The 26,811-nt window shown below is 48.1% G+C and overlaps 1 protein-coding gene across 2 annotated transcripts in view; it reads right to left on the reverse strand.

The window, feature by feature from the left end:
• The window catches only part of OAS3 (2'-5'-oligoadenylate synthetase 3), a 32,470-nt gene that overhangs the window by 457 nt on the left and 5,202 nt on the right, over positions 1 to 26,811 (reverse strand). The window contains exons 3-16 of one of the 2 annotated variants that reach the window (XR_012518338.1): positions 24,638 to 24,813; positions 22,339 to 22,577; positions 21,195 to 21,348; positions 20,117 to 20,461; positions 18,342 to 18,624; positions 14,545 to 14,720; positions 12,861 to 13,111; positions 12,309 to 12,453; positions 11,375 to 11,548; positions 9,789 to 10,074; positions 7,703 to 7,878; positions 7,123 to 7,361; positions 5,554 to 5,701; positions 5,237 to 5,350 (exon numbers count right to left, since the gene is read on the reverse strand). Coding sequence is in view for 1 of the 2 variants with exons in the window: in XM_003932233.4 (XP_003932282.3) it covers positions 5,339 to 5,350; positions 5,554 to 5,701; positions 7,123 to 7,361; positions 7,703 to 7,878; positions 9,789 to 10,074; positions 11,375 to 11,548; positions 12,309 to 12,453; positions 12,861 to 13,111; positions 14,545 to 14,720; positions 18,342 to 18,624; positions 20,117 to 20,461; positions 21,195 to 21,348; positions 22,339 to 22,577; positions 24,638 to 24,813 (2,804 nt within the window). In the remaining variant the exon portion in view is untranslated. Of the gene's footprint in view, positions 1 to 2,144; positions 5,351 to 5,553; positions 5,702 to 7,122; positions 7,362 to 7,702; positions 7,879 to 9,788; positions 10,075 to 11,374; positions 11,549 to 12,308; positions 12,454 to 12,860; positions 13,112 to 14,544; positions 14,721 to 18,341; positions 18,625 to 20,116; positions 20,462 to 21,194; positions 21,349 to 22,338; positions 22,578 to 24,637; positions 24,814 to 26,811 lie in introns of those variants that run through there. The other variant, XM_003932233.4, reaches the window with a different exon arrangement.

The raw sequence follows: 26,811 nt of genomic DNA on the forward strand, positions 1-26,811 counted from the left end.
TCCTCTTCCTGGTCCACTCCTCGTGGCCTTGGTAAAGGGGAATCTTGGCCCTTCCATGGAAAAGCATCGCCCCTGGCTTCCCGGGCCTTATGCAGCCTACCCAAGCATTCCCACTTCCCTGACCTTTCATCCCATCTACCACCGTCTCCCCTGGCAATTCTGGCATTTGGATCTCACTTAGCAGGGCCTATGACCTTTCTCATTCTTCTAGGAGCCCTCCTGCAGCAAGTTTATACCTTCTCCTGGAGTCCTTGCCAGGTTGTGCAGCCCTGAACTCCCAAAGGACTTCCTAATCAATGAACCCTTTCTTATCTGACCTCACACTGCAGCACCTTGATGGAGCACCCTCAAGGTCTGCTCCTGCGCAGACTCACCCAACTTCTGCTGGTCACACTGGCTTGGCCCTCCAGCTACTTTGGGAGAGAGGCCCTTTCCTCCCCTGAGGCTTGTCACATCCCAGGCTGGTTTATGCTAGAACTTAAGCGTAATCATAGCCCTTGTGGGCAGGAGAGGAGGCGGGCACAGGGACAAACGTCTTGTGGATGAGAGGCCTCTGCAGGGTTTCCAAGCAAGAGACGAGGTGCTAGCTGTTAACAGGGAGGGATGGATGGGTCACTTTTACAGCTCTTAGGGGTCAGAGGAATCTAGGGATTCAAGATTTTTCAGTGGGATCGGGGTGGTAGCTCTTGCCTATAATCCCAGCACTTTGGGAGGCTGAGATGGGCAGATCACTTGAGGCCAGGAGTTCAAGACCAGCCTGGCCAACATGGTGAAACCCCACCTCCACTAAAAATACAAAAATCAGCCAGGCGTGGTGGCATGTGCCTGTAGTTCCAGCTACCCGGGAACTACCTTGCAGAGGCAAGAGATTCGCTTGAACTCGGGAAGTGGAGGTTGCAGTGAGCCAAGATTGTGCCACTGCACTCCATCCTGGGCAACTGCACTCCATCCTGGGCAACAGAGCACGACTCTGTCTCAAAAAAAAAAAAAAAAATTCTCAGTGGCATCAACCTGTATGTCCCCATTCTATGTGTCAGGGTCCTAGGGTCCTGACCACACTGAGCAGACCTGGTAATTCTGACAGCCTGTCATCACTTTCTTATCTACCCACTAGGATGGCTATAATCAACATGATGGACTTTGAGTGTTGGCAAGGATATGGAGAAACCGGAACTTTCATTCACTGCCAGGTTTGGGTGGGTGTAAACGGTGCAGCCACTGTGGAAAACAGTCTGGCAGTTCTCAAATGGCTAAACATAGAGTTACCACATGATCCAGCAATTCCACTCCTAGGTATACATTAGGGTTAAGCTTATGTGTCTACTTGACTGGGCTATGGTATGCCCAGATGGCTGGTAAAGTGTTATTTCTGGACATGTCTGTGAGCATGTTCCTAGAAGAGATTAGTATTCGAATCTGTAGACTGAGTAGAGAAGACAGCCCTCACCAGGGGAGTGCACATCTTCTAATCCACTGGAGGCCTGAATAGAACAAAAAGAGGAACAGCAAATTTTCTCTCCCTGCATGAGCTGAGGCATCTGTCTTCTCCTGTCCTCAGATATCGATAGTCCTGGTTCTTGGGCTTTCAGACTTGGATTGGGACTTAGTCCACCCCTTTTCTGGTTCTCAGGCATCTGAATTGGTCTGAAACTACAACCACTGGCTTTCCTGAGTCTCCAGCTTGCAGACGGTGGATCACAGAACTTCTCAGACTCCATAATCACACAAGTCAAACCCTCATAATAAATCTCTTTCTATGTATCTCTATTCTAATGGCTCAGTTTCTTTGGAGAACTCTGATTAATACAGCACACAGATGCTCCTTGACTTACGATGGGGTTGTCAGTCGGGGACCACCTTTATATACTTAAGAAAAATGAAAACATATGTCCATACAAACTCTCATACAAGAATGTCCATAGCAGGTATTAGTCATAATAGCAAAAAAATGGAGCAAAAGAGCAAAAAAAAAGGGGAGACTATTCAAATGCCTGTCAGTGGAATAATGGATAAACAAAATGTGGTCCATCCATGCAGTGGAATGTCCTTCCGTAATAAAAAGGAATGAAGCACCGACATGTGCTATAACATGAATGAATCTTGAAAGCATGTTAAGTGAAAGAAGCCAGACACAAAAGGCCACATATTGTATGATGCCGTTTATATAAAATGTTTGCAATAGATGAAACACACAGTAGATTAGCGGTTTCTGGGGATTAGGGAGAGAATGGGTTGGAGGAACAGGGAATGACTGATATGGCTCTCCTTATGAATATACTGAATATAAGTCTTATGAATAGACACCAAGTATAAATCTTATGAATATACTCACAACACTGAATTGTACACTTTAAAAGGGTGAGAGATTTATGGTATATGACTTATATCTCAATTAAAAACTTGGTAAAAATTAAAAATTTAAAAATTGCACACACACACACACACACACACACACACACACACACACACTTCTTTGGAGTCCTGCATTTCTTAGGACTCAGTTCTGGACTTGGTCTTCACTTTCTCTGTCTTCGGGATGCAAGAAATGCAAGCCTCTTTTTACACCGCCAAGGAGACCCTCTGGCTCTCTCACTTAGCTTTCAATTGATGATTGATTGCATTTAGCTTTTTGTTACTTTTATCCCCAGAGTCTTGGAAAGAGCCATCCAATTGCACTGGTCTGTATTTTTAGGTACCAGCACCATGCTGTGTAAATATCAGAGGCTTCATAGCATGTTTCAATATTGGCCAAGGCTAAGCCCTGCTCAGAACTTTTCTTTTCCTGTGTTTTCCTGGCTACTGTGTGTGTATTTTTCCGTAAGAACATTAGTATCAACTTATCTGGTTCCATAGAAAAGTACATGTGGGTATTTTTAGGGTGACCACTAAGTCGATCAATCAACTCAGGGAGAACCGACATCTTTATGTGGTTGTCTTTCTATCCAAGGGTGTGGCTAGACCGGGAAGCCCCCAAAAGGTACAGTAGGTCAATATGCCAACACCAGGGTAGCCACTGCCAATGACTGAGGGCCTGGAATGAAATGCACCCCTGTTCAGATCAGCAGGACCGCCTCTCTGCCCTGCCCAGGTGACAACCAATCCTTGCATCACACACCTGAGCTGCCCTGGTTCCCACTATCTCATAATTACCCTAATTCTGGAGCCATTTTGGAGGGAAGCCCAGCGTCTGTGTGGTGGGAATGGGAGGTACCCAACTGGGACCTGCCACCTGGTCTAGCCAGGAGGAGCATCACCAACTTGTGATGCCCGTGCCAGGGCCACTCTGCTGCTGGACAGAGCAGGTCTTTGCTGCCCCTCAGAGCTGTCCCTGAGCTCTTGGATATGCATGTGGTAGCAGCCAGGGCTGATCCGAGAGGGTCCTGAGAGTTTTAACCTTGGATTACCATCCAGTATTCACCAGGTGAGTCTAAGAAGGTGCCTGTGGCATTGGTTCAGCACCAAGACGGGGGGACAGGGATGGAGGCCATCAATACAGCCCAACAGGTATTGGAAGCCCTGTCCTCTGTCCCTTCACCTACTCTAGTCCCTGTAGGCCAAGCCAAAGAGGGCAGAGAACAGGCTTCGGGTCAATCAGAGGAGCTGCCTTTGGTTGCTCTCCTCTCTCCAAGAATGATGGTAACTAGGGAAGGCTCTTCTCATACAACTCAATCTAACATTCCTAGCAGGTAAGTTTCAGTGGCTTCCTTTCTCTGCTTCCTGTTCCTCCCTCTGGGATAGACCCACTCCCTCATCCACCTAACAGAAGGCCAGGATGTATCTGCTGGGGACTCCGCCCCTCGGCACTCGGCACCCGGCACCCATTCCTCTCTGTGTTGCAGTGGGTGTGAGTCGAGTCATATATGTCTCAGACTCCTCTGCAGCAAGAGTTCTGGCTGTAATTTAGATTCTGGTAAGAAAGGGAGGTAGGAGCCGCCTTCCTGCAGCTCTAGTGGCTGGCCATCCCTGATGGACGTTTGTGGCTGAAGGAATCTAACTCCCCAGGTCTTGACTCCTGCTTTGTCCATGTGAGGTAGTGATGGCAGGGGCAGCGGTGGCATTAGCAGCAACAGTGGCAGCTCTCTGATCGCTGATTTGGCTACACTGGTCTAATCTTGAAACCAATAGTCCAGTGGTGGCCTCTGCCTTCTGCTCCTCCAGCCTTTGAAGTGATTTAGACAAAATCCCTTTCTGCTTAAGATTCCTGGAGTGCTTTCTGTTTTCTGGGCTGAACATTGACTAGCATGGACACTGTTGTTGGACTTGACGTCAGGAGTGCCTCCTGCATGGACTTGGTGGGCCTTGCTCTGGAGAGCAGAGAGAAACGGGCCGAGCACAGTCTTTTGGGCACTGGCTCAGGTTTAGGCTCTGGGGATGCAGAATCTCAGCATGTTAGGAGAGAAAACAGGAACCCAATAAAAATTCAAGAAGGCAAACTGAGTCACAGCCTCAGGATGTGCAAACCAGGGGGGGAATGCAGCATGAAAGGGGAAGAAACGGAGGCCTCCCAGGAAGAGGCATCCAATTAGGTGTCCAATAAGAGGATCCCTGTAGCATACATCTCCCAACTCCCTCTGCCTGTGTCTGTGGCAGACAAAGTAAGCCAATATGGGCATGCTTTCCTGCTAGCAACTGAGCTCAGAGAGCTCCTCAATAGCGCCCCCCCACAGTAAACCTGTGAGTACCTTCTCTTTTCTGCATCCAGTGCAGACATTGCTAATCAATCATGGCACGAATACCACCACTTGCTTCTACTGCATCCATGGGAGACATCACTAATTGATTAGGTTATTCTTTTCAGCTATTTGTCCATTCTTTAAAATCCTTCGGAAGATAAGGACCCAGGCAGCCAGTACCGAATGACTGTAGTTGACAAATGAGATGGAAACTCTCTGCCATCCCTATATAAAGAATTTAGAGTTGGGAAGGAGAGGCCAGTGGGAGGAAGGGATGCATTGCAGCAGGAGGAAGGATGTGAATTAATTTGCAGGGACAGAGAGGAGTCAGGGAGGAGCGGGCATTCTCAGCTGGGTAGGTTGCAGCAGTGATGTTACGAGAATAGAGGCATGGTGGTGAGAGAGAGGCTGCAAAGGCAGACTGGTGTCAAACCATGGAGTCGGGATCCTAGTGTGTAAGCCATGGGAGGCAGGCGAGTGTGAGAACAGATTCATTAAAACACCCACATGCACATGTGCATACACACACATACACATACGCATACACATACACATACACACACATGCATCATCTCTCTCATCTGGCAGGGGACGCTGAATTTCCTCATGCTGAGGGCTGGTGTCCATCTTCCCTTCATCCAGTGGGACCGCTGCTTTTCTCGACTTCACACAGCAGCCTGGGGAGGTATAGGAGATGCTGGTAACCCCATCCTTTCTGCAGAAGCTGAGATCACACAGCCAGATGGGAAAATGGAAGCACAGGGGCACAGCTGGGGCCATCACTGGGCCCTGCCCCTTTAGGAGGAGTCATGCCCCTCCCCTGACCATGCTCCTCCCTTAGTCCCAAAGGGCCCTTCCTTCGGCACCTTAGATCTCTCACCTTCACTGGCCATGGCTGGATAGGGTTGCCGTTCCATCCCATGCAGCACAGGGCAGACATGCAGGCTGCAGCTTCCTTGGCCAGCAGGTCCCAGCGGGCACTGTGGCCCAGGTTTCCTGTTGGGTCAGCCGGATCCAGGATGATAGGCCTGTAATTCCCAACCAGGGTCAGTCTTATTCCCGGCAACATCTAGGTGTCCACCTGTGGCACTGGTTGGGCCACTTTCTCTTTTCATCTAACCCCTTGCAGGGGCTAGGGCCGGGGCTCAGAGATTCCTCAGTGCTCCAGGCACACACTGCAGGGCAGGTATAGAAAATAGGACCCACATGGCCACTTTTCCATTCTGTGTTCAGGCAAACATTACTAATCAATCACAGTGCTACCACTCAGCCCTTCATTCTTCAGGGCAGGCCTTGCTAATCAATCACAGCACTGGTTCCACAACTCTCCCTTCCTTCGTGCATGACACAGGCTGAGTATCTCTCGTCTAAAATGCTTGGAACCGGAAGTGTTTTGGATTTGACATTTTTTCAGATTTTGGACTCTTCGCCTTACCAGTTAAGAATCCCTAATTTGAAAATCCAAAATGCTCCAATGAGCATTTTGTTGATGGTCAAAAAGCTTCACATTCTGGGCCACTTTTCAGATTTTGAATTTTTGCTTTCAGGATGCTCAACCTTCGGACACCACTAGCTGGTTAGCATACTCTTTCCAGCTGAGTCAAATCACAACCTCAGAAGCTTTGTCAACACATCATTCTGAGTAGCCACTACCCACTGACTGGAGATCATCCTGAGTTTGCAAGAGCATCTCTGTTATCTCTGTACCCATTTCAGAGGTAGGCAAAATCCCAAAGAATGAAAATGCTTATGGCACCTGGGTGAGTTCATGGGTAGGGTGGCCAGATTTAGCAATACAAATTCAAGGCTAGGCACAGTGGCTCACGCCTGTAATCCCAGCACTTTGTGAGGCTTAGGCAGGTGGATCACTTGAGGCTAGGAGTTCAAGACCAGCCTGGTCAACATAGTGAAACCCCCGTCTCTACAAAAAATACAAAAATTAGCCAGACGTGGTGGGGTGCACCTGTGGTCCCAGCTACTCTGGAGACTGAGGCAGGAGAATCACTTGAACCCGGGAGGCAGAGGTTGCAGTGAGCCAAGATCGCCCCATTGCACTCCAGGTGACAAAACAAAACAGAAAAATAAAACAACCCACAAACAAACTGGATGTCCAGTTAAATTTGACTTTCAGATAAACAGTGAATAAGTTTTCAAGCATAATTATGTCTGAAATATGGCATGGAGCATACTTGTACTAAAAAGTTATTCATTGTTTGTTTGAAACTCAAATTTAACTTGGGGTCCTGCATTCTATCTGGCAATCCTATTCTGGGGTGATCAGAAACTTGACTGCTTGTCCCCCAGTTGCTAAGAATATAACTTCTAGAAAGGAAGTCAGTTCTAGGAAGAGCATTTTCCCATCTCTGCTCTGCAATCTAGAAAGTAGGGAGAGTGAATGATCCCAGCTCTGACATTCTGGAACCCTGGAACCCCGGGGGCAGACCCAAACCTGGGCTTCTGAAGCTGCTGTTTCAGGAAGTCTCCAACAGTCTTCTCCTCAGCGTTGTAGTTGATGGTCCAGTAGACACAGATCTGGCGGTACTGGGTGATCAGCTCCAGGACTGTGCGGAAACCCTCAGCCATGTTGAACTGGGGGTCCTCCCCGCCCTGCTCCCAGGCGTACACAGTCAGGAGTTCCAGCCCATGCTGGGGGGGTAGGGAGCCTCTTCCCTTGGGCATCTTGTTGCACTGGAGAACGAGGAGAAAGAAGATGTGTTGGTCCATACTGGTACTGATAAGGTACAGAAGGGATCCTTCCAGACTTGGCAGAGCAACCCCCAGACTTTTATTGAGCACCCACATGTGCCAGATGCCTTGCCATGCATTACCCCATCACACCCTGGGACATAGTTTTATCAGCCCCATTTTACGGATAAAAAAACTACGGTCCCACAGCTGGGATATAGCACTCTTTCTGCTCTGCTCTTACCAGGATCCTCGCCAGGGCTGGGCCCTGCCTCCTGCCAGGAAAGTGCTCCAGAGACAGAGCACAGGGCTGCTGGGGAAGGTGGCCCATCCCTGTGCCGAACCTGTTGGTACCAGTGCTTCACCAGCCGGATCAGGCTCTTCAGCTTGGTGGGGCGAGAGATGATGAAGTCCCGCTGCAGCTCTGTGAAGCAGGTGGAGTATTCGCCCCCATTGCTGTAGCTGTGGATGAGGTCAACGTAGACTCGAGAGCTGGGCCTGGAGCCAGAGACCAGTTGGCCTGGAGACGGGGAGATTGTTACCATCACTCCGGTTCCCACGATGTCCCAGTGGGGCCAAATTAGAAAGGACTTCTGAGATCCCCTACTTCTTGGGTGTTTTCCAAAGGGTGGTTTGGGATCCACTGGGAGGCCACAGGGTGTATTCAGGTGGACACAGATGTGACATGACCCACATGAAATCCCTGGTGACAGTCATACTCCCTTTTCTGCCCCATTTCAAACCATCTGCATACTCATCTTGGAAAAAGTCTCAGCTGGGAACTAACCTATCTTTAAGACCTCTCAAATACTTTCTCTCTAACCAAGGGAGGGCAGGCCTCAGTGTTACAGCCTCCTGTAAGTAATGGAGCTGTATATGGAGTTGACATCACCATTATGGTTACATTGCACTTAAAGGCATTCCTTAATATCCAATTCTTGTTCACCGAACTGAGGAACTGAATAGATTCAGATAAATATCTGGGCCGGGTGCAGTGGCTCAGGTCCATAATTCCAGCACTTTGGGAAGCCACTGCAGGGGGATCATATGAGGCCAGGAGTTCCATATAGGCTGGGCAACATAGTGAGATCCCCATCTCTACAAAAAATTCTATAAATTAGCCAGGAATGGTGGTGTGTACCTATAGTCCCAGCTTCTCAGGAGGCTGCGGCAGGAGGATCACTTGAGCCCAGGAATTTCAGGCTGCAGTGAGTCATGATCATGCCACTGCACTTCAGCCTGGGTGATAAAGTAAGACCCTGTCTCTTTAAAAAAAAAAAACAAACAAACATGTGATTCCCTCCCTTGGCCACCTGTTCCCTCAAATTCAGAAACCAAATAAATTCAGATACAAGGGATTTTCTCACTCTGAAAACTCTGCTAACCAAACTGAGAGTTGAAGAGAGTTGTGTCTATTTTGTTCAAGGCTTTATTTTTGGTGCCTGGTAGAGCACTAGGCAGGGCTGAGAACCAGTGAGCCAAGCCATTCTCAAGTGTTAGAGATCAGGAAAGTGTGGGCTGGGCACGGTGGCTCATGCCTGTAATCCCAGCACTTTGGGAGGCTGAGGTGTGTGGATCACCTGAGGTCGGGAGTTCGAGACCAGCCTGACCAATATGGAGAAACCACGTCTCTACTAAAAATACAAAAAATTAGCCGGACGTGATGGTGCATGCCTGTAATCTCAACTATTTGGGAGTCTGAGACACGATAATCACTCGAACTTAGGAGGTGGAAGTTTCGGTGAGCCAAGATTGTGCCACTGCACTCCAGCCTAGGCAACAAAAGCAAAACTCCGTCTCAAAAAAAGAAAAGAAAGAAATCAGGAAAGTGAGAGAGGGGAAGGTATATGCGTATGGTCACACAGCAAACCAGCACCCCTGGCACCTTTCCTTGGTTGGCTCTATGCTCACACTCTTTCTGGGAGCTGATCTGGGTCTCGCCTCTCCAGCTATGGACTGAGGCTGTATCCAGTGCCGTGGACAGTGTGACTTTAGGCACAGAGTAGACACAGGTACTGAATGAACTGAATAAACGGATCTGCAGCAGGAGGAGGTAGGAGGCACGTAAACGCGCGAAGCTGGGAATGTGCAAGAAACGTCGATGTCCTTACTGTCAGATGTGAGCTAAAGACACTGGGACTCAGGACAGGAAGTCCCTTGTTCAAGGTCACCCAGCACGTTAGTGGAATAGCTGGGACTAGAACCCAGCTTAAGGCCACTGTCGGCCCACAGAATGCCTATGTAAGTTAGAAAAAGGTGGTCTCTTCTTTAAATACTTGGGAGGAAACTTGTGATGAACATACGCAACTACAACGCCTGCAATGATGTGAACAGGTGTGGCCTGGTTGTGCACTGTGCAACCTCTACAACTGCCCATGGCGTCCCTGCCTCTGTATTTCCCCCTCTCAGGCCTATGCCAGGGCACCTCACCTAGGGCGTCAAAGGCTGGCAGCACATCAAAGTCCACACTCTGGTCCAGCAGCGTCTGGGATGTCAGTGAGAAGCTCAGCACGCGGGGATTCTCCCATTTGGAGACCTCAAACTTGACCTCGAACTGCTGCTCCCGTTGACAGGCCTCCAGCTGGGCTCGGATCTCAGAGATGATCTCGGCCCGCTTGTTCCCCTGCTCAGCGAACTGGCTGAAGCAGCTGAGGAACACCACGAGGTCGGCGTCTGAGCGGCCTCGCAGAGCCGTGCCTTTGGCTGAAGAGCCACCCTGGAGAGAACATGGCAGGTGGCTCGACCCTTGAAGCATGGCTTGGTATCCTCTTGCCTGTGGGTTCTGAACTATGAGTTAAAAAACCTGCTGTGTGACCCTGGACAAGTCACCTAACCACTCTGTGTTATACCTTTAATATGGTATGATTGTAAGAAAAAGAAGCATGCAAGACATAAGTTTAAACCTTTCAACAAATGCAAACATTTCTCAATCCATTGTGTTTTGTGACTGGAGAGGATTTGAGAAGTGTTTTGTTTGTTGGTCGGTTTTTGGGGCCTGCAGCTCCCAAGCCTGTCGGCACCTGGAAGGCTTTTACAAATGACTAATGGTTGGCTCTCACCCCGCAAGACTGTGATTTAATTTTCCTGGGTTAGGGCTTGGGCATCAGCATATTTTTTTAAAAAACTGTGATTCCAAGGTCAAGCCTGGGAAGCCAGGGTTGAGAACCAGTGAGCCAAGCCACTCGCCTCAAGCGTTAGGAACCAGGAGAGTGAGGATCAGAGAGGGAGTGTATATGCCTACGGTCACACAGCAAACCAGCACCCCTGGGACTTCTCCTTGCCTATCTTTATGCTCACACTCTTTCTGGAGCTGATCTGGGTCTCACTTGTCTCTCCAACTGTGGACTGAAGATGTATCCAGTGCCATGGACAGTGTGACTTTTTGTATACCCCCAACATCCTTCCACCTGGGATCAGCATCCTGGTGTTCTTTGGATGGACTACCCCTACCCCACACTCAGCCCCTGAGGTCTAGGCAGGGACCACTCCACCATGTGACCCAGTCTTGGCCACTCAGCATAATATCTCACTAGCCCCACAGCTGGTTTGGGGGTTGGTAGGTTACCCAAGCCCGGCCAGTGATTCTCAATTCCAAGACTTTTACTTGAATTTTGAGAAAAAAACTCCCCTTTCTGGAAGCTTAGAGCCGCCAAAGACCACCATATGTTAAGGGGCCTATTCAAGACATGAGAAAGAAGAACCAAGTACTGGAGAGAAAAACTGAGTCCTGATGATGCTGCCTGGGCTCCTGGATCTAGCTATGCCTGAAAGTAGCCCTACCCCAGGACTTTCCAGTTACATCAGCCAATACATTCCGTTGTTGCCTCTTTTTGAGTTGAGTGTCACTAGCAACCAAAAGAGACGTTTTGGACATATCTGAGCCCTCTCTCTGCCATCCTCCCATGACCACTTTCAGGCTCTTTTGCAATGCCTGGCTTTGTGCTGGTTGCTACGAGGGCCATGGAAGTGGGTCAGCTTGCAGGACATTGCTTGCCTACAGCTTTCTGAGGGCTCACCTTGACCACCTTGATCACTTTGATGGGAGAATTCCGGAAGCAGTTTTCCCTCAGAAATGAACAGATGGTATCAACGGCCTTGTTCACCTGGACCAGGAACTGGCGGTTGGGCTGGAGAAATTCACTGATAAACTTGTCAAGGTCCCCAGCTGGGGTTTGGTAAAGGAGGGCGGGCTGCAGAGAGAATCCAGGTGGGGCCAGCCTGAGACGAGACTCCCAGTGCTCACCCAAGCCCTGCCCCTTGATGTCCTCTAAGGACAAGACTCCCCCTGCCTCCTATGTCCCTCTTGCCTTCTGAGCTGGTTGTTAGGTTCTGAGGTAGCATCAGAAGGACCTGAGATTGAGTTTTGGTTCCAGCAGTAATACACAGCCTCAGTTTCCCCATGTTTAAATGAATACAATAATGAAGCCCATGTCTCAATGGATTGTCTTGAGTATTAAATGCTGGTTAAGAGACCCTGCTGCAAAATAGTAAATGTGGTAAGATCATATCCTTTCGGGAGCTGTCAGTGGCTTACATCTCAGTTTTCCTAGAAGCAGAGCCAACAGTGGGAATTCTTGTGCACGTGATTCATTGGGACAGTGCTTGCACAAGAAGTGGAACACGGACAGCCCCTGGGGGCGGAGAAGCAGCTCAGTAAAGCTGGGGGCTCAGCCGGAGACAGGCGTTTGCCTGACCCCACAGGGATCGCTGGAGCATGATTTGCATCACAGAGCCCGTTCCGCCTGGAGACAAAGTTGGGCCTTTTGTACCCGTGTGTCACCCAAGCCCTGGCTGGGATGTAGCAATCTGTGTACCTCATGGAAGGCGAGTCTCTAGAGAAGGGGTGGCTATGAGCTGGCAGCAAGCAATACTCCTAGCAGCTGGGGATGGGTGCGCTGGCAGGTTAAGGGAACCTGACCGGGGGACAGGGAGCAGGGTCCTCTGTCTTACCATCACATCCCAGGGCTGTATAGGTGTCCCGTCTCTATTCAGAAAGCAGGCCTGCATCCCCAGCACTGCTGCATCCTGGGCCAACAGCTCCCAGCTACCCTGGCCCACGTTCCAGGTGGGATCAGCGGGATCCAGGACCAGGGGTCTGGGGCACAGCAGGTGGGTGGGTGGGGAGGGTGGGAGTCAGTGAAAGAGGAGGTGGATGGGAGGGCTGAAAGGGGCGTGGGGGCTGAAAAGAGTGTCAGGACCTCAGGGTTGGCTCAGCCTTGCTCAGGTGCAGAAGTGGTCTCAACTGGCTGCCTTGCTGGAAAGCTATTGGGTGACCCGTTCAATTGAGAAATACTATTGTATCATGCTAATAAAATGGGCCCTGGTTTCTTTGGGGACTCCTTATGTCCACACTTCCTCAGCAAAGAGTCCAGAGGGAAGCAGAGTGAGGAGCGGGACTGCCACCCGAAACCCGACCTTGGACCCCTCCTGAGTGACTGACTCCAGGGTGGCAGTGGGGAGGAGGAGGATCAGAAAGCCAGGCAAAAGGAAGCAGGTCTTCACCTGGGTTTTCGAAGCTGGCCAAGAAGGTACGTTCTCAGAGCTGGGTCCTCGGTGCTATAGTTGACCGTCCAGTAGACACAGAGCTGCTGATGCTGCTGCACCAGCCCCAGCACCGTCCGGAAACCTTGGGCCATGTTGAAACAGTGCTCCCTGCAGCCCTGCTCCCAGGCAAAGATGGTAAGGAGCTCCAGGGCGTAGGCTGGGGGCAGAGGCGCAGCGGCTGGTCGTTTTCCTTCATTCCGGGCCGCAACCTATGTCACCCAAGGCCAACCAAAGATAAGTGATCAGTGGATGTGAGCGGAGTGTGGCTATAGCACCACGGGCAGGAAGGGGATATAGAAAACAGAAGCCCAGAAAGAACAGAAACTGGCTGATGCTTCTCATTTTACAGGTGGGTAAACTGAGGTTCAGATGAGGTAGTGACTTGTCCAAGGTCATACAGTGAGACTGAGAGCTCAGCTGTGGCTTTTGCCTAGTGTGTCCCCTCAAGGAATGTGGAAATTTGAAACATCCTGAGTGTGTAACTCTAACTGAAGACAGAGGAATTGACCTACCCATCCATCACCAGCCTTAAGGAATATTTTAACATTAATCGCATAGCCTGGGGTGGTTGTACAGGAATAAAGGCTGCAACACGTTCATCTTGGTATCCCAGCGCCCATCATGATAGTTAGAAATAGTGGGTGCTCGACAGGTGTCTGTTGAATACAGGGGTGCATGAATGCAAGTCAGGGTTCAGAGAGGTATTTAGTAAGGGAGCTCTGAAGGATGCCTGGAATTTGCTGCGACTCAAAAGAGGAAACAGAGCCGAGGTGTGGTGGCTCACGCCTGTAATCCTAGCACTTTGGGAGGCCAAGGTGGGTGGATTACTTGAGCTCAGAAGTTCAAGACTAACCTGGACAACATGGTGAGACTCTTATCTCTACAAAAAGACAAAAATTAGCCAGGAGTAGTAGTGCATGCCTGTAGTCCCAGCTACTTGTGGGGCTGAGGCAGGAGGATTGCTTGAGCCCAGAAGGTTGAGGCTGCAGTGAGCTGTAATCTTGCCACTGCACTCCAGCCTGGATGACAAAGTGAAAAAAAGGCTATGAAAGATTGTATTGGCTGATGTAACCCAAAAGCCCTGGAGTAGATCTGCTGTTCTCAGGCACAGCTTGATCCAGGAGCCCATGAAGAGTCATCAGCTTTTCTGTTCAGATCTTTTCTGTTCCGATGTTCTGGTTTTTATATCTTGGACAGGCCCTTACTATATGGTGGTCACTGCCAGCTCTTAAGCTTCCAGAAAGAAGAGTTTTCTTTTCTAAAAGTTTAAATAGAGATGTGTAATTTAAATTTTCTAAAAATTGAAATAGGTGGGGGTAACATCATAAGCAAAGGCTTGGAAGTGAAGGAAAAACAGAGAAAACATTTGTAGTGTCAAAACAGAGAAGTGGTTGGGCTAAAACAAGACAATGAATTTCCAGGTACAAGAAATTAGGACTTCAGACTTGATGGAGAAGATTTTTTTCTAATAGTGGCTTCCAGATCTGGGCAGGAAATGGGAGATGGAGGAGGCAGTTTCTTCTGTTTTGGATGACCAATACAAAGCAAAAGCGGGGAGATGTGGCTGTAAGGGAGGAGCTGACTGGCCGGCGTGGTTGCCACGATAGTGGCGGCTTCCTAGGAGGAGCCAAGGGCTACTCACCTGGCGGTACCAGTGCTTTACCAGTAGAATCAGGTTCTTCAGCTTGGCCGGGCGAGTGTTCACGAAGTTCCTCCGCAGCTCTGCAAAGCAGGCCTTATGCTCGCCCTCCTGGCAGCCACTGAGGAGGAGATTCGAGTAGACCTGGGGATCTGGTTTGGTGCCAGAACTCAGCTGCCCTGTGGAAGTTTGAAACACCCTGAGTATGCAACTCCAATTGATGACAGCGGCATTTACTAACCCACCCATTCACCAGCCTTTATGAATATTCTAACATTAATCACCTAACACCGCAATCAATAATACACTATAATGCTGAATGACAATCAGAGCTTTCATGTTTTCAGCATCAATTCTGTACTGGATGCTTTTCAATAATTTTTGCTAATCCATCCAGTAACTCTGCAAGGTGGATAATCTTCTATTTATTTTTTGTTTTTAAAAATTTCCCTGAAAGCTGAAAGATGGATAATCTTGACCCAGAAAAGCTGCGTCTCATAGTGGTTAAAGAAGTGAGGATTAGAGGCTGATAAGCCTGGATTCAAATCCATGCCAGGTAATTTTTGCCTCTTCCAGTCTAGTTTCCTCATCTGTAAAAGGGGATCAAAAATAGCACCTATCCTTCTAAGGCTATTGTAGTAATCAATTGAAATCTGCATGTGAAGTGCTTACAACAGTGCATAGAATACATCATGTGCTCAGTAAGCAGTAATTATTTGTATTATTAACGTTATCCTCCAGAAGAAGAAAAACAAGACACAAAGAGAAAGCTAGAATTGAGTCTCGTTGCTCACTTTCATAAGACTGGCCTCTGTCTTCTTCATGAAAGAAGGCATAAATAAATGCCTTCTTCATGAAAGGTGACTGCAGAAGTTACCCACTGGCAGAACAGGGCTTCAAGGAAGCTTGCTGCTAGGGCTCTGGGTGGGGGTAAAGGAAAATCCCCTGTGAGAAACTAGGACCCCGATCCTGTGCTAGATGTGGATGTGAAGTCCAAATTTACAGTATCTGCATGGTGAGGAAATCCCAGACTATGAAATTAATGCGTAATCTAGCCTGGGAATTAGTGAAACTCTTGGAGTCCAGGCAGAAGCAAAATGGAAACTTGGTCCCCCAAGGAATATTTCTCCAACCCAAGGCACAAGGAACTTCCACTGGAAAAGCAAATACAACAAAAACTCCACAGACCCCAAAGATGAGTTCACAATAAAAAATTACAAACCACATGAGGACATGATGGACCATGAGGGAGAGCCAGATGACACAAAAAATAGGAAAATTAGCGCCTCGAGAATTTGAGGGTAATAGGACAATCTGAGACACTAAAATAAGCATGCTGGCAATTATTAAAGACATAAAAGAAACTGAAACCACAATGAAAGAATTGAAATCTGTGAACAAATAACAGATTGATTTAAGAAAGAGAGAAACAGAACTTCTAGAGATGAAAAAGTAATTGAAATAAAAAACATTAAGGATAGGCAGCAGAGTAGACATTATTTGAAGTTTATAAGCCAGAAGACAGGTCTGAGCCACTGAAAATCAGGCAGCCCTGACAGACAAAGAGATGGGAACAATGAGAGAGATGAAAAGCTGTGGAGGATGAGCTAAGAAACAGGAGTTCCAGAAGTAGAGAACAGAGGAGATAGGGGAGAGACAGTATTCAAAGAGCTACTGGAAGACATCTCTCTAAAACTAAAGGAAGAATTGAGCTCGCAGATTCAGGAGGGAAAGCACATTTCAAAGAGGACACATTAAAAAGAAATCCATATACAGATCTATCAAAGAGAAACTGAAAAATACTATGAACCAAGAGAAAGTCTTAGGGAAATCAAAACAAAATGAAGAAACAACAACAACAGAAAAAAAACCACACGCACAAACAAAAAATAGATCATTACAACAACAAAAAAATCAACAACCGACAGAAGACTTCTCATCAGCAACAACAGGTGAGAAGACAGCGGACCTGAGGGAAAACAAGTGTCAAACATCAATGCAAGCATGGAGGTGAAACAGAAAGGGTTTTAGACAAAGCCTGAGAAAAATCTGTCACTCATAAATCCTTTCTGAAAAAGTACTACAAGATGTCTATCTGTAAGAAGGAAAATGAATCCAGAATCCAGAAGCGAGAACTGGAATCAAGTAGCAATGGTAAAAAAATTTTGTTAATTATATTAATAGGTTTTAATTTGCATAGACTGTAGAAACAAACACAAAAGGAATCATCTCCCCTATTATTAGTGTCTGGTAGTTTAGTTCTAAGATATTAGTAAACCCTCGAAAAGCATTATACTATTGTTGCTTGCTTCATTTTTGCCTTTTAGCTTTGTGATGCCTATAGAGGGTACAATTTAATAACACATGCTTGAAAATAAAGAGTGGAGAGGGTACACCAGGAAAATGCTGACAAAAGAGGACTGCCCTCAACTAATGTGAGACAAGAGACTTTAAGACAAAGATAACTTTTAGGAATCACGAAGATTAATACCTAATGATAAAAAGAACAATCCAATAATATAATAATTATATGCATATATGTCCTCAATAACATAGCCTCCAAATATTAAAAGCAAAACTTTACAGAATTGCAAGGAAAAATGGATAAATCTCCGTTCAGAGCAGGAAATTTTAAGATATCTCACTCAGAAATTGGGAGACCAAACAAAAAATGATCTGAGCAAAAAATCATAAGCTAGATCTAAAGGACCTGTATAGAAGTCTGCATTCAACGATGGAAAGCATGTGCTCTTTTTTTTTTTTTTTTTCCCCAGATGGAGGCTCACTCTGTCTCCCAGGCTGGAGGAGTGCAGTGGTGCAATCTCAGTTCATTGCAACCACCACCTCCCAGGTTCAAGCAATTTTCCTGCCTCAGCCTCCCAAGTGGTTGGGATTACAGCTGCATGCCACCAGGCCAGACTTTTTTTTTTTTTTTTTTTTCTATTTTTAGTGGAGACAGGGTTTCACTATGCCAGGCTGGTCGTGAACTCCTGACCTCAAGTGGCCTGCCTACCTCCGCCTTCCAAAGTGCTGAGATTACAGGCATGATCTACCATGCCTGGCTGGAAAGCATGCATTCTTTTCAACTATGGGCAACCTAGAAAATGCCAACAAGTTCCAAAGAATTGATACCACATAGAGTATGTTTTCTGACTACAATCTAAAAAAAAGATAATAAGTAAATGTGAAAAACAAACAAAATCCCAAAATATCTATTTGGAAAGCTACTTCCAAATATTCATGGATGAAAGAACAAACAATAATGCCATAGTTAAAAGTACAAAGCATTGAGACTGGAATGATAATACTAAATTATACCTGTCAAACAAAAGATTTGCCCTATAGCTAATGTGTTACTGAAAGGGAAATGGGTAGCTTTAATTGCATTGACTAAAACTGACAGTTACTAAGCTAAGATTCACCTCCAAAAGTTAAAAAAAAAAATGAACCATAAAGTAAACCCTCTAAAATAAGGAAGAAAAATATAACATGAGACATTTCTTTTAAAAAAATACCAATCAGATATGTCTACTGTTAACATTTGTTAAATCTGAATTGGGGAACATGGGTGTGTGATGTCTGTAGTTTTCTGTATGCTTGAGACATTTCATAATTAAAATTTTTGCAAAGTTAAAGCACTAGTTCTAAGATTTGATGGTGATGATTACTTTCAATAGCTCAAAGTAGTTTTCAAAGCTTGGTCAAGCAGGAGAGTTAGGATCACAAAGAGGACGGCACCCCTGTTAGACGGTTCCCTGAGGTCCCTATCACCCTCCAAGGCACAGGCTGGGCGCCCTCACCCACAGCATCAAAGGCAGGCAGCAGGCTAACGTCCGCCCAGCTGTTCAGGGCCGTGGACCCTAGCTGGAACCGCAGAGCCTCAGGCACGTTCTGCTCAGGAAACCGAAGGCTCAGGTCGGGGACCTGGTCCCGCCACCAGGCTTCTAGCTGCGCTCGCATCTCATCAAGGATCTCTGTGCGGCGGGCCCCCTGGTCCTTGTAGTCCGTGAAGCAGTTGAGGAAGATGATGAGTTCAACATCACAGTTATCCCTTAGGTCCGTGCCCCGGCCGAATGAGCCCCCCTGTGGAGAGAAGAACAGCTCTGACCGGGGACCTTCTAGGAGCCTGGGAGTCAGACTACGATCCCATCACCTGCACCCCATCTACATCCTGGAAACTGCCCTCTCGCCGATGTCAGGTCTGGGCACTATGACAGAGGTGGACTGCCTGGGTCCTGTGGCCTCTGAGAATCACGGCAGAGAGTCAGGTTGTACCTGCCTGCACCTGCCCTCTGATCCATGAAGCCTGAGCAAAGCCAGACCAATCTGCAGCAACAGATAATGGGGGCGGCGACCAAACGTTTTATCCTCCTCTCTGCAGCGCCTACTGAATGCACATCTGCAAATTGAGGTCCCAAGGCCAAATAGGGCCTGCATTTGCGCTCTGCTGCCCTGTTTCCAACAATCCCCTCCCTCTCTTCTTCTTTCCTTCCTGCAACAGACATTTAGTGAGCACTTACATGTAATGGGATATCACACGGGGTAGCACACATATGCCGGTACAGTAAGTGCTCACTAAATGTTTGTTGCAGGAAGGAAAGAAGAAAAGAGGATAAAAAATTTCTATTCTCCTGGAACTTACATGCTGGCTGGGGGAGGGGAGGAAGGGACCATCAGTAAACAGTAGGTCTGGAGAAAACGCTAAGCGTTGTGCAGAGCAGAAAGGGGACCAGGAGTGCAAGACTGCGATTTTAACCTGCGTGGTCAGGCCTCAGTGGAAGGAGACAGAGGGAGACCAGGGCCCATCCTGCGGGACTTGAAGCCTGCGGGAAGTAGAAAAGTTCCTTTTTTTTAAAGTTTCCTTTCTTGTTAAAGAATAAGTGTGCCAATAACTTTGTGAAGCTCTATCCCATGTAGCTGTTAGACATGCCATGCTTGCAGGCATGAGGTACATTCTACGTCCTTGTATTTAACCAAGATATCCGTGCTGGACGTGCTCACAGGCATGTCCCAGCTCTCATTGCTTTTACCTGTTTAGAAAAGTTTTAAAGTTTTTGGCCAACTGGGTTTTAGTTTAGATTGTGAGGTCTGGCTCCAGCCAACAGCGATCAGACATAGCAGGAACGACCACCCCAAATGCGTAAGGGATAAATCTGTGTGTTTTCCTTTGTTCATTGTACTCTCGTGGCACAAGGGCTAGCGAAGGTACCCTTCCTGCAGTCCAGGAAGTAAAAATTGTATTGCTGAAAGATCCTTTGTCTTAGTGCTAATTTTTCTTTGCAGCGCTGAGCATCTGTTTCTAACAAAGCCTCCTCTGCACCCTGTGAAACCACGGAGGATTTTGAGCAGAGGAGAAAAGCAATCTGATTCTTGTAATAGTGTTTTAAAAACAGTATCATTAAAAAAGGAAAAAACTAAGCTGGCACTTAAATCCGTTTTATTTAAACCAGCAAACCATCCTTCCTGGGCTGTCCAGTTCCCCAGCCCAGCCTCAGCTCCATCGCTGTAACTCCTTCCCCCTCCCCACGGTGATCCCTTGATAGGGTCCCCCTGTGTTTCCAGTGGCCCAACTCACTTTGCTGACTCTTGAGGCTTTGTGAACACACTTCTCACGGAGGCAGCGCAAGATGACATCGATGGCCCTTTTCACCTGCTCCTGGAATTGGGGGCTTGGCTTCAGGTGGTCCTGGATGAAGCGGTCCAGCTCCTTGGTGGGGATCTGAGGCAGATCTAAGGCCATTCCCCGCACAGAGGGGACAACACCGGCTGCCCCAGCGGGACCGGGAGCCGGGCATGAGGGTGGCTTGCTTCCTGCTCTTGGGTGCACAGCATTGAGGCTCTTGCTGTTTTTAGGGGTCTTCTGGTTAGGGTCTAGCTGGATGGGGTGGCTCAAACCTGAGCGCCCGGCACATGGAAGGCCCTGGAAGGTCGTTGAAGGAGCTGCCTCACTCAGGTGCAGAGGTTTCTGCATCATCCTGACGCCTTCTCTCCCCAGCTCCCGCCCTTTGTACAGTCAGGGTGACTGAGGCTCAGCGAGCGGAATTGGGAGGGCCACGGCTAACCCACATGGCATCTCTGGGCAGGTTTGAAAAAGCTGCATTTCTGACGGGATAAACTGCAAAATGGGGCCCCTCGTGATGGGCAGAAAGGCCTGGTGGGCAGACAGTAACTGCAGACAAACAAAGGCCTCCTTCCCCCGGGCAGTTTCGGCTTGGTGACTGGACTGTTTTACATGCCTGCTGCCTCTGCTTGTTGCTTGTTTGCTTGTTTGAGATGGAGTCTTACTCTGTCACCCAGGCTGGAGGGCAATGGTGGCGTTATCTCGGCTCGCTGCCACCTCTGCCTCCCGGGTTTAAGCAAATCTGCCTCAGCTTCCCAAGTAGCTGGGATTACAGGTGCCCACCACCATATTTTGTATCTTTAGTAGAGATGTGGTTTCACCATATTGGCCAGGCTGGCCTTAAAACTCCTGACCTCAGGTAATCCACCCACCTCAGCCTCCCAAAGTGCTGGGATTACAGGCATGAGCCACCGTGCCTGGCTGCCCCTGCTTTTTAAAGCCTGTTCTACACCATATGGCACACAGCAGATGCTCAGAAAACACTGGACACAGAAAGTGCAAAACCGAAGGGTCCTGGGACCCCCTCACTCACCGGCCATTCCCAGGGCTGCGCTGGGCCCCCTGCCCCCTGTAGAAAGCACGGCTGGTCAAGGCAGGATGCCGCTTCCTGGGCTAGCAAATCCCAGTGCCAGGTTGCCCCATTCCCCAAGTCCCAGGTGGGGTCTGCTGGGTCCAGGATCACAGGCCTGCAATTTCAGAGCGACGAGAAGGTTCTGGTTAGCAAGAAAGTCAAGATCAGGGGCCCTGGAGTGAAACGGACCTGGTTCCAAGTGCATCTCTGCTACTTTCCCGCTGTGTGACCTGGGGCAGATGATTTACCTTCTCTGAGCCTCAATTTCCTCATCTGCACAATGAAGATAGCAACAATGCCTGCCTTGATGAGCCATTATAGAGACTAACTTGGAGCAATGGTTCTCAACTCTGGCTGCACATCGGAATCACAAGATAACAGGATCCACTCTCAAGGACTCTGCGTTACACCCTACAATTCAGCAATTTCATTCCTAGGAATATTTCCAACAGACACGCATCTGCACTGAAAAACATGTCCAAGAATGTTTATAACAGCCCTATTTGTAATAGCTCCAAGCAGAAAGAACGCAAATGTCCATCATCATAGAATGGACAACATATTTTGATAAATTCACACAATGGAATACTATACAGCAACAAAAAAGAATGAGCCACAACTATACAGCTCAATCTCAAAGATTCAATCTTGAGGAAGAGAAGTCGGACACAAAAGTACATGTGGCATGATTCCATTTAAATAAGATTTAAGAAAAAGCACAACTGTAATTATAAACATGTAAGTGGGGTTATTTTTGGAAGGTTACTGACTGAGAGGGGCTGTGTGGGGTGCTGGAAATATTCTGGGTGGTGATTTCTAAGCATGTACTTTTCACACAGTCATCAGAATGTTCACTTTCTGCTATACATCGGCAAAACATTCACACATAAAACATGTGGGTTCGGGCACTGGTATATTTTTTAAAACTCCCCCAGGTAATTCTAATGTGCATCTGGGCTGAATCCAGTGAATTAAAATGTGTACATGCAGCATTTTGCTTTGGACCACACTCAAGTCCTCAGCAGATGTGACCGGTTTTATCCTTGTTAATTATCTCCCCCTGGCCCCAGGACAGGAGAGCAGGTGGTGGGATATTAGGAGGTACCTGGGTCTCGCAAGCTGCTGCTGCAAGAACCGCCCGACTGCAGGGTCCTCGAAGCCATAGTTGACAGTCCAGAAAACACACAGGTGCTGATGCTGTTGGATCAGGTGCAGGACAGTCCGGAGGCCTTGGGCCAGGCTGAAAGCATCCTTCTTACAGCCCTGCTCCCAGGCGAAGATAGTCAGCAGTTCCAGGGCATAGACCGGGGGAAGCATCTCCTCCTGCAACCTCTGTGGGAGCACCTGTGAGAGGGCATGGCAGGGGGCTCAGAAGGATGAAGGGGAGGAAAGAGAGCCAGCTCTCTGCAGAACCAGACTGGGGACCTTCCAGGCTGAGCCTGGGACAAGATGCTGTGTTCCAACCCTGTTTCAATCACAAGTGGCATTTCTCAGCAGCCCTCACTGGTGGCTTCGGCAAAGTGGTTGGCTCGTACGATGGGGTAGTAGTGGGAGGGAGGGGTGTAAATTTCAAGCCCCCAGGAGGCAAGGAGCAGTCTGAGAGAAGCCAAGGGTAGTCTGAAACTGCTATCTATCCTCAAATAAGGGTCAAACAGATCTGCGGTCCCGGTTGCGTGGCTGACTGGAGAAGGGCACCGAATGGTCACGCTTCCGCCCCTGGAGTGGGGTGGGGCAGTGGGCCAGGACTCTGTCCTTCCCTCCTTGCTGCCCCCTCCCAAAATGCATGATTTCTACTTGTGCATCATATGCTTGGGATCTCCATGTACCAGGGAGGGATTACTCCATGCCAGGGCCAGAATCCCGGGCCTCTGGGTAACTCCAGAGTGGATGCTTCAGCTTGCCAGCAGCTCACCCACCTGGCCTGGGGCACCCAGCATCTCCACATTCCCTCACCCCCTCTCTGTGGGGTTATAAACACACCTGGGTGCACATATGTACCCACCACCCAGGTCAAGATAGACTTTCTAACACCCACATAGGCTGGCTCCATCGTTGCATTAATTAATTAACTTATAGACAAGGTCTCCCTCTGTTGCCCAGGCTCAGTCATAGGTCACTGCAGCCTTGACATCCTGGGCTCAAGTGATCTTTCCACCTCAGCCTCCTGCAGAGAGAGGACCACAGGCGTGAGCCACCATACCCAGCAGTTTGCCCTTTTAAGAAGTACCAGGCTATTAGTATTTCTACCCCTGGAGAATCATATGTGGGAAGAAGCTGAGTAAGATTTACAGACGCATGTATTTCTTTATGTGCAAGTGGAGGAAACAGAGGCCCAGAGAAGGCTAGACACTTGTCCAGGGTCACACAGCAAGAAGATGGCTGAGCCAGAACTGGAATCCAGAATCTCCTTATAGCTAGACCTCCTTATGATGACCAGTCCGTCAGAAGGACCAAGCCATGCACTGCAAGATTTTGGGGAAGCCTGTTCCCTCATCTCTAGACACGAGCTGGGCATACTTCCCTCAGCACAGAAGAGTCTGTCAACAAACATGAACAGAGCAAGGGAGCAGCCCTGAGGCTGGGGATCAAGGTATACTGACTACATATTACCTCATACCATACCAGTTAGGCCAAAGCCCTGAATATGAAAAGAAATACAATGGGAAGCAATCTGATGGCAGGAAATAGGAAAGAATCATTTTACAAAGTCAGGACAGGGAAAGACTTTTTTTTTTTTCTCTCTCTTAAGATGGAGTCTGGCTCTGTCGCCCAGGCTGGAGTGCAGTGGTGCAATCTTGGCTCACTGCAACCTCTGCCACCTGGTTTTCAAGCAATTCTCCTGCCTCAGTCTCCCAAGTAATTGGGATTACAGGCATGCGCCACCACGCCTGGTTACTTTTTTGCATTTTTAGTAGAGACAGGGTTTCACCATGTTGGCCAGACTGGTCTCGAACTCCTGACCTCAGGTGACCCACCTGCCTTGGCCTCCCAAAGTGCTGGGAATACAGGCATGAGCCACTACACCTGGCAGGATGGGAAAAGACTTCTTAAGACACCCAAAGAATAAATCGTTTTTAAAAGGATATATCTAAGTACATTAAAATTTAAATATTTTGTCTGACAAATAACTTTTAAACAAAGCAACAGCCCAAGACACAGACTGGAAGAATGTTGGAAGAATGCATTATATTAACGAAATAAGGATTAGTATCCACAACATATAAAGAGCTTCAACAAATCAATAACAAGACAGGTAACCCAAGAGAAAATAACACACAAGAGACATAGACAATTCCCAGAAAGAGAACATGAATGGCCACTAAATGTAAGACAATAGTTTCATGACTATGACAGAATAAAGCAAATAGTCACATGTCTGGAGCAGCCCTTCCAAGTGGCTTCACCTGGCGGTACCAGTGCTTCACCAGCAAGATCAGGTTCTTCAACTTGGCTGGGCGAATGTTCACAAAGTTCCTCCGCAGCTCTGTGAAGCAGGATGCATGCTCGCCCGCTTGGCAGCCACTGTTGAGGAGGGTGGAGTAGACGCGTGGCTCGGGTTTGATGCCAGAGGCGACCTGACCTGTTGGTGTGAAGCACTGTCAGTTAGGAATGGTGCTGAGGACAGGATGGGGGATGGTGCTGGTACCCAGCTCAGCCTGGGGTGCTGAGAGAGAATGGGAAGAATTTGGAGGGGAAGAAATCTGGCAACATGGCAGTTGGGGGACTGGGAAGAGAGCCTGGAGCTTTTCAGGAAGCAGGGAAGAAGAGCAGCACTCCAGAATGCAGTGGGAGAGTTCCTCCATCCCAAATGGCCGGGCAGTACCTAGAGCACCAGCTCGAAGCAGAGCAGATACCTTCCAAGATGGTTCAACAGCAAAGATGCTTCCAGCTGAGTCAGCAGTACCTGCAGGCTGGCAATTCTCTCCTCCCTGAGCTTTCCTCAAAACACCACTCTACATATCCTTAATTAAAGGGTGCTACGGAAAGGAAACTGATGCCTAAGAAATAAAAGGCAAAAAGTCCCGATCCTTTAGCAGTGGTTGCGATGGCTTTCACCTGTAATCCCAACACTTTGGGAGGCCAAGGTCGGCAGTTCATGTGAGGTCAGGAGTTCAAGACCAGCCTGGCCGACTCTACTAAAAATATACAAAAATTAGCCAGTCCTGGTGGCACTCACCTGTAATCCCAGCTACTCTGGAGGCTGAAGCATGAGAATCGCTTGAACCCAGGAGGTGGAGGTTGCAGTGAGCTGAGATTGTGCCACTGCACTCCAGCCTGGGGGACAGAGCGAGACTCTGTCTCTGAAAATATACATATATATATCTATATATATATATACACACACACACACACACACACACACACACTTACTGCCTACTGGGTACCAGGTGGAAGGTTTTCACATGTATCTCCACCACAACCCTATGGAGCAAGTACAATTCTTCACCCCATTTGATAGCTGAGGCACAGAGAAATTCCATGCTTTCCCCAGGGTTAAACAGCCAGCATGCCATGCAGTCGGGATTTGAGCTCAGAGCTGGTGGACTTTACGTTACGTGCCTTTTCCTGCACCTCTCCCACAGGCATGGCTTGGGGGAAGTAAACACTCTCCATAATTCCCCGAGGTTGCTACTATCGCTTGCCTGCTGTGTGGCTTTGGGTGGGTCACTGTATGTCTCTGAGTCTGTTTCCCCATTAGTGAAATTAAAGCTGAAACAGTAGAGACCTCACAGGTTTGTTGTGAATAATCGATGAGATAAAACCTGTCAAGTTCTTGGAATAGTTAAGCATTTAATAGGTAGTAACCAGTGTGATGAATATATGTGTACCTAGGCTGGGTGCAGTGGCTCATGTCTGTAATCCCAGCACTTTGGAAGGCTGTGGCAGGTGGATCATTTGAGCCCAGAAGTTCAAGACGAGCCTAGGTAACATGGTGAAACCCTATCGCTACAAAAAAATACAAAAATTAGCCAAAAGTGGTGTGTGCCTGTACTCCCAGCTACTTGGGAGGCTGAGGTGGGAGGATCACTTGAGCCCAGGATAGAGGTTGCAGTGAGCCAAGATCACACAACTACACTCTAGCCTGGGTGACAGAGTGTCTTAAAAATGTGTCCGTGGGCTGGGTGCAGTGGCTCATGCCTGTAATCCCAGCACCTTGGGAGGCGGAGGCCAGTGTATTATGAGGTCAGGAGATCGAGACCATCCTGGCCAACACAGTGAAACCCTGTCTTTACTAAATATATAAAAATTAGCCAGGTATGGTGGCACCTGTAGTCCCAGCTACTTGGGGGACTGAGGCAGGAGAATTGCTTGAACCTAGGAGGTAGAGGTTGCAGTGAGCTGAGATCACACCACTGCTCTCCATCTCAAAAAGAAAAAGAAAAAGTATGTACATGTGTGTGTATATGTACCCAGTAAGTGGACACACTAGGCATGGGATACCAGGCATAGGGAAATGTGGCTATCTGCCCAAAGGATAAAGCTATCCCCCAGATCATCAAGGCAAATAATAATCATAATCATAATAGAAAGAACAATAAGAATAGTAATTACGAACACTCTACAGCCCTTATCACAA

This window comes from Saimiri boliviensis, chromosome 7, assembly GCF_048565385.1.
Source record: "Saimiri boliviensis isolate mSaiBol1 chromosome 7, mSaiBol1.pri, whole genome shotgun sequence".
In the NCBI taxonomy this organism is placed as follows: domain Eukaryota; kingdom Metazoa; phylum Chordata; class Mammalia; order Primates; family Cebidae; genus Saimiri; species Saimiri boliviensis.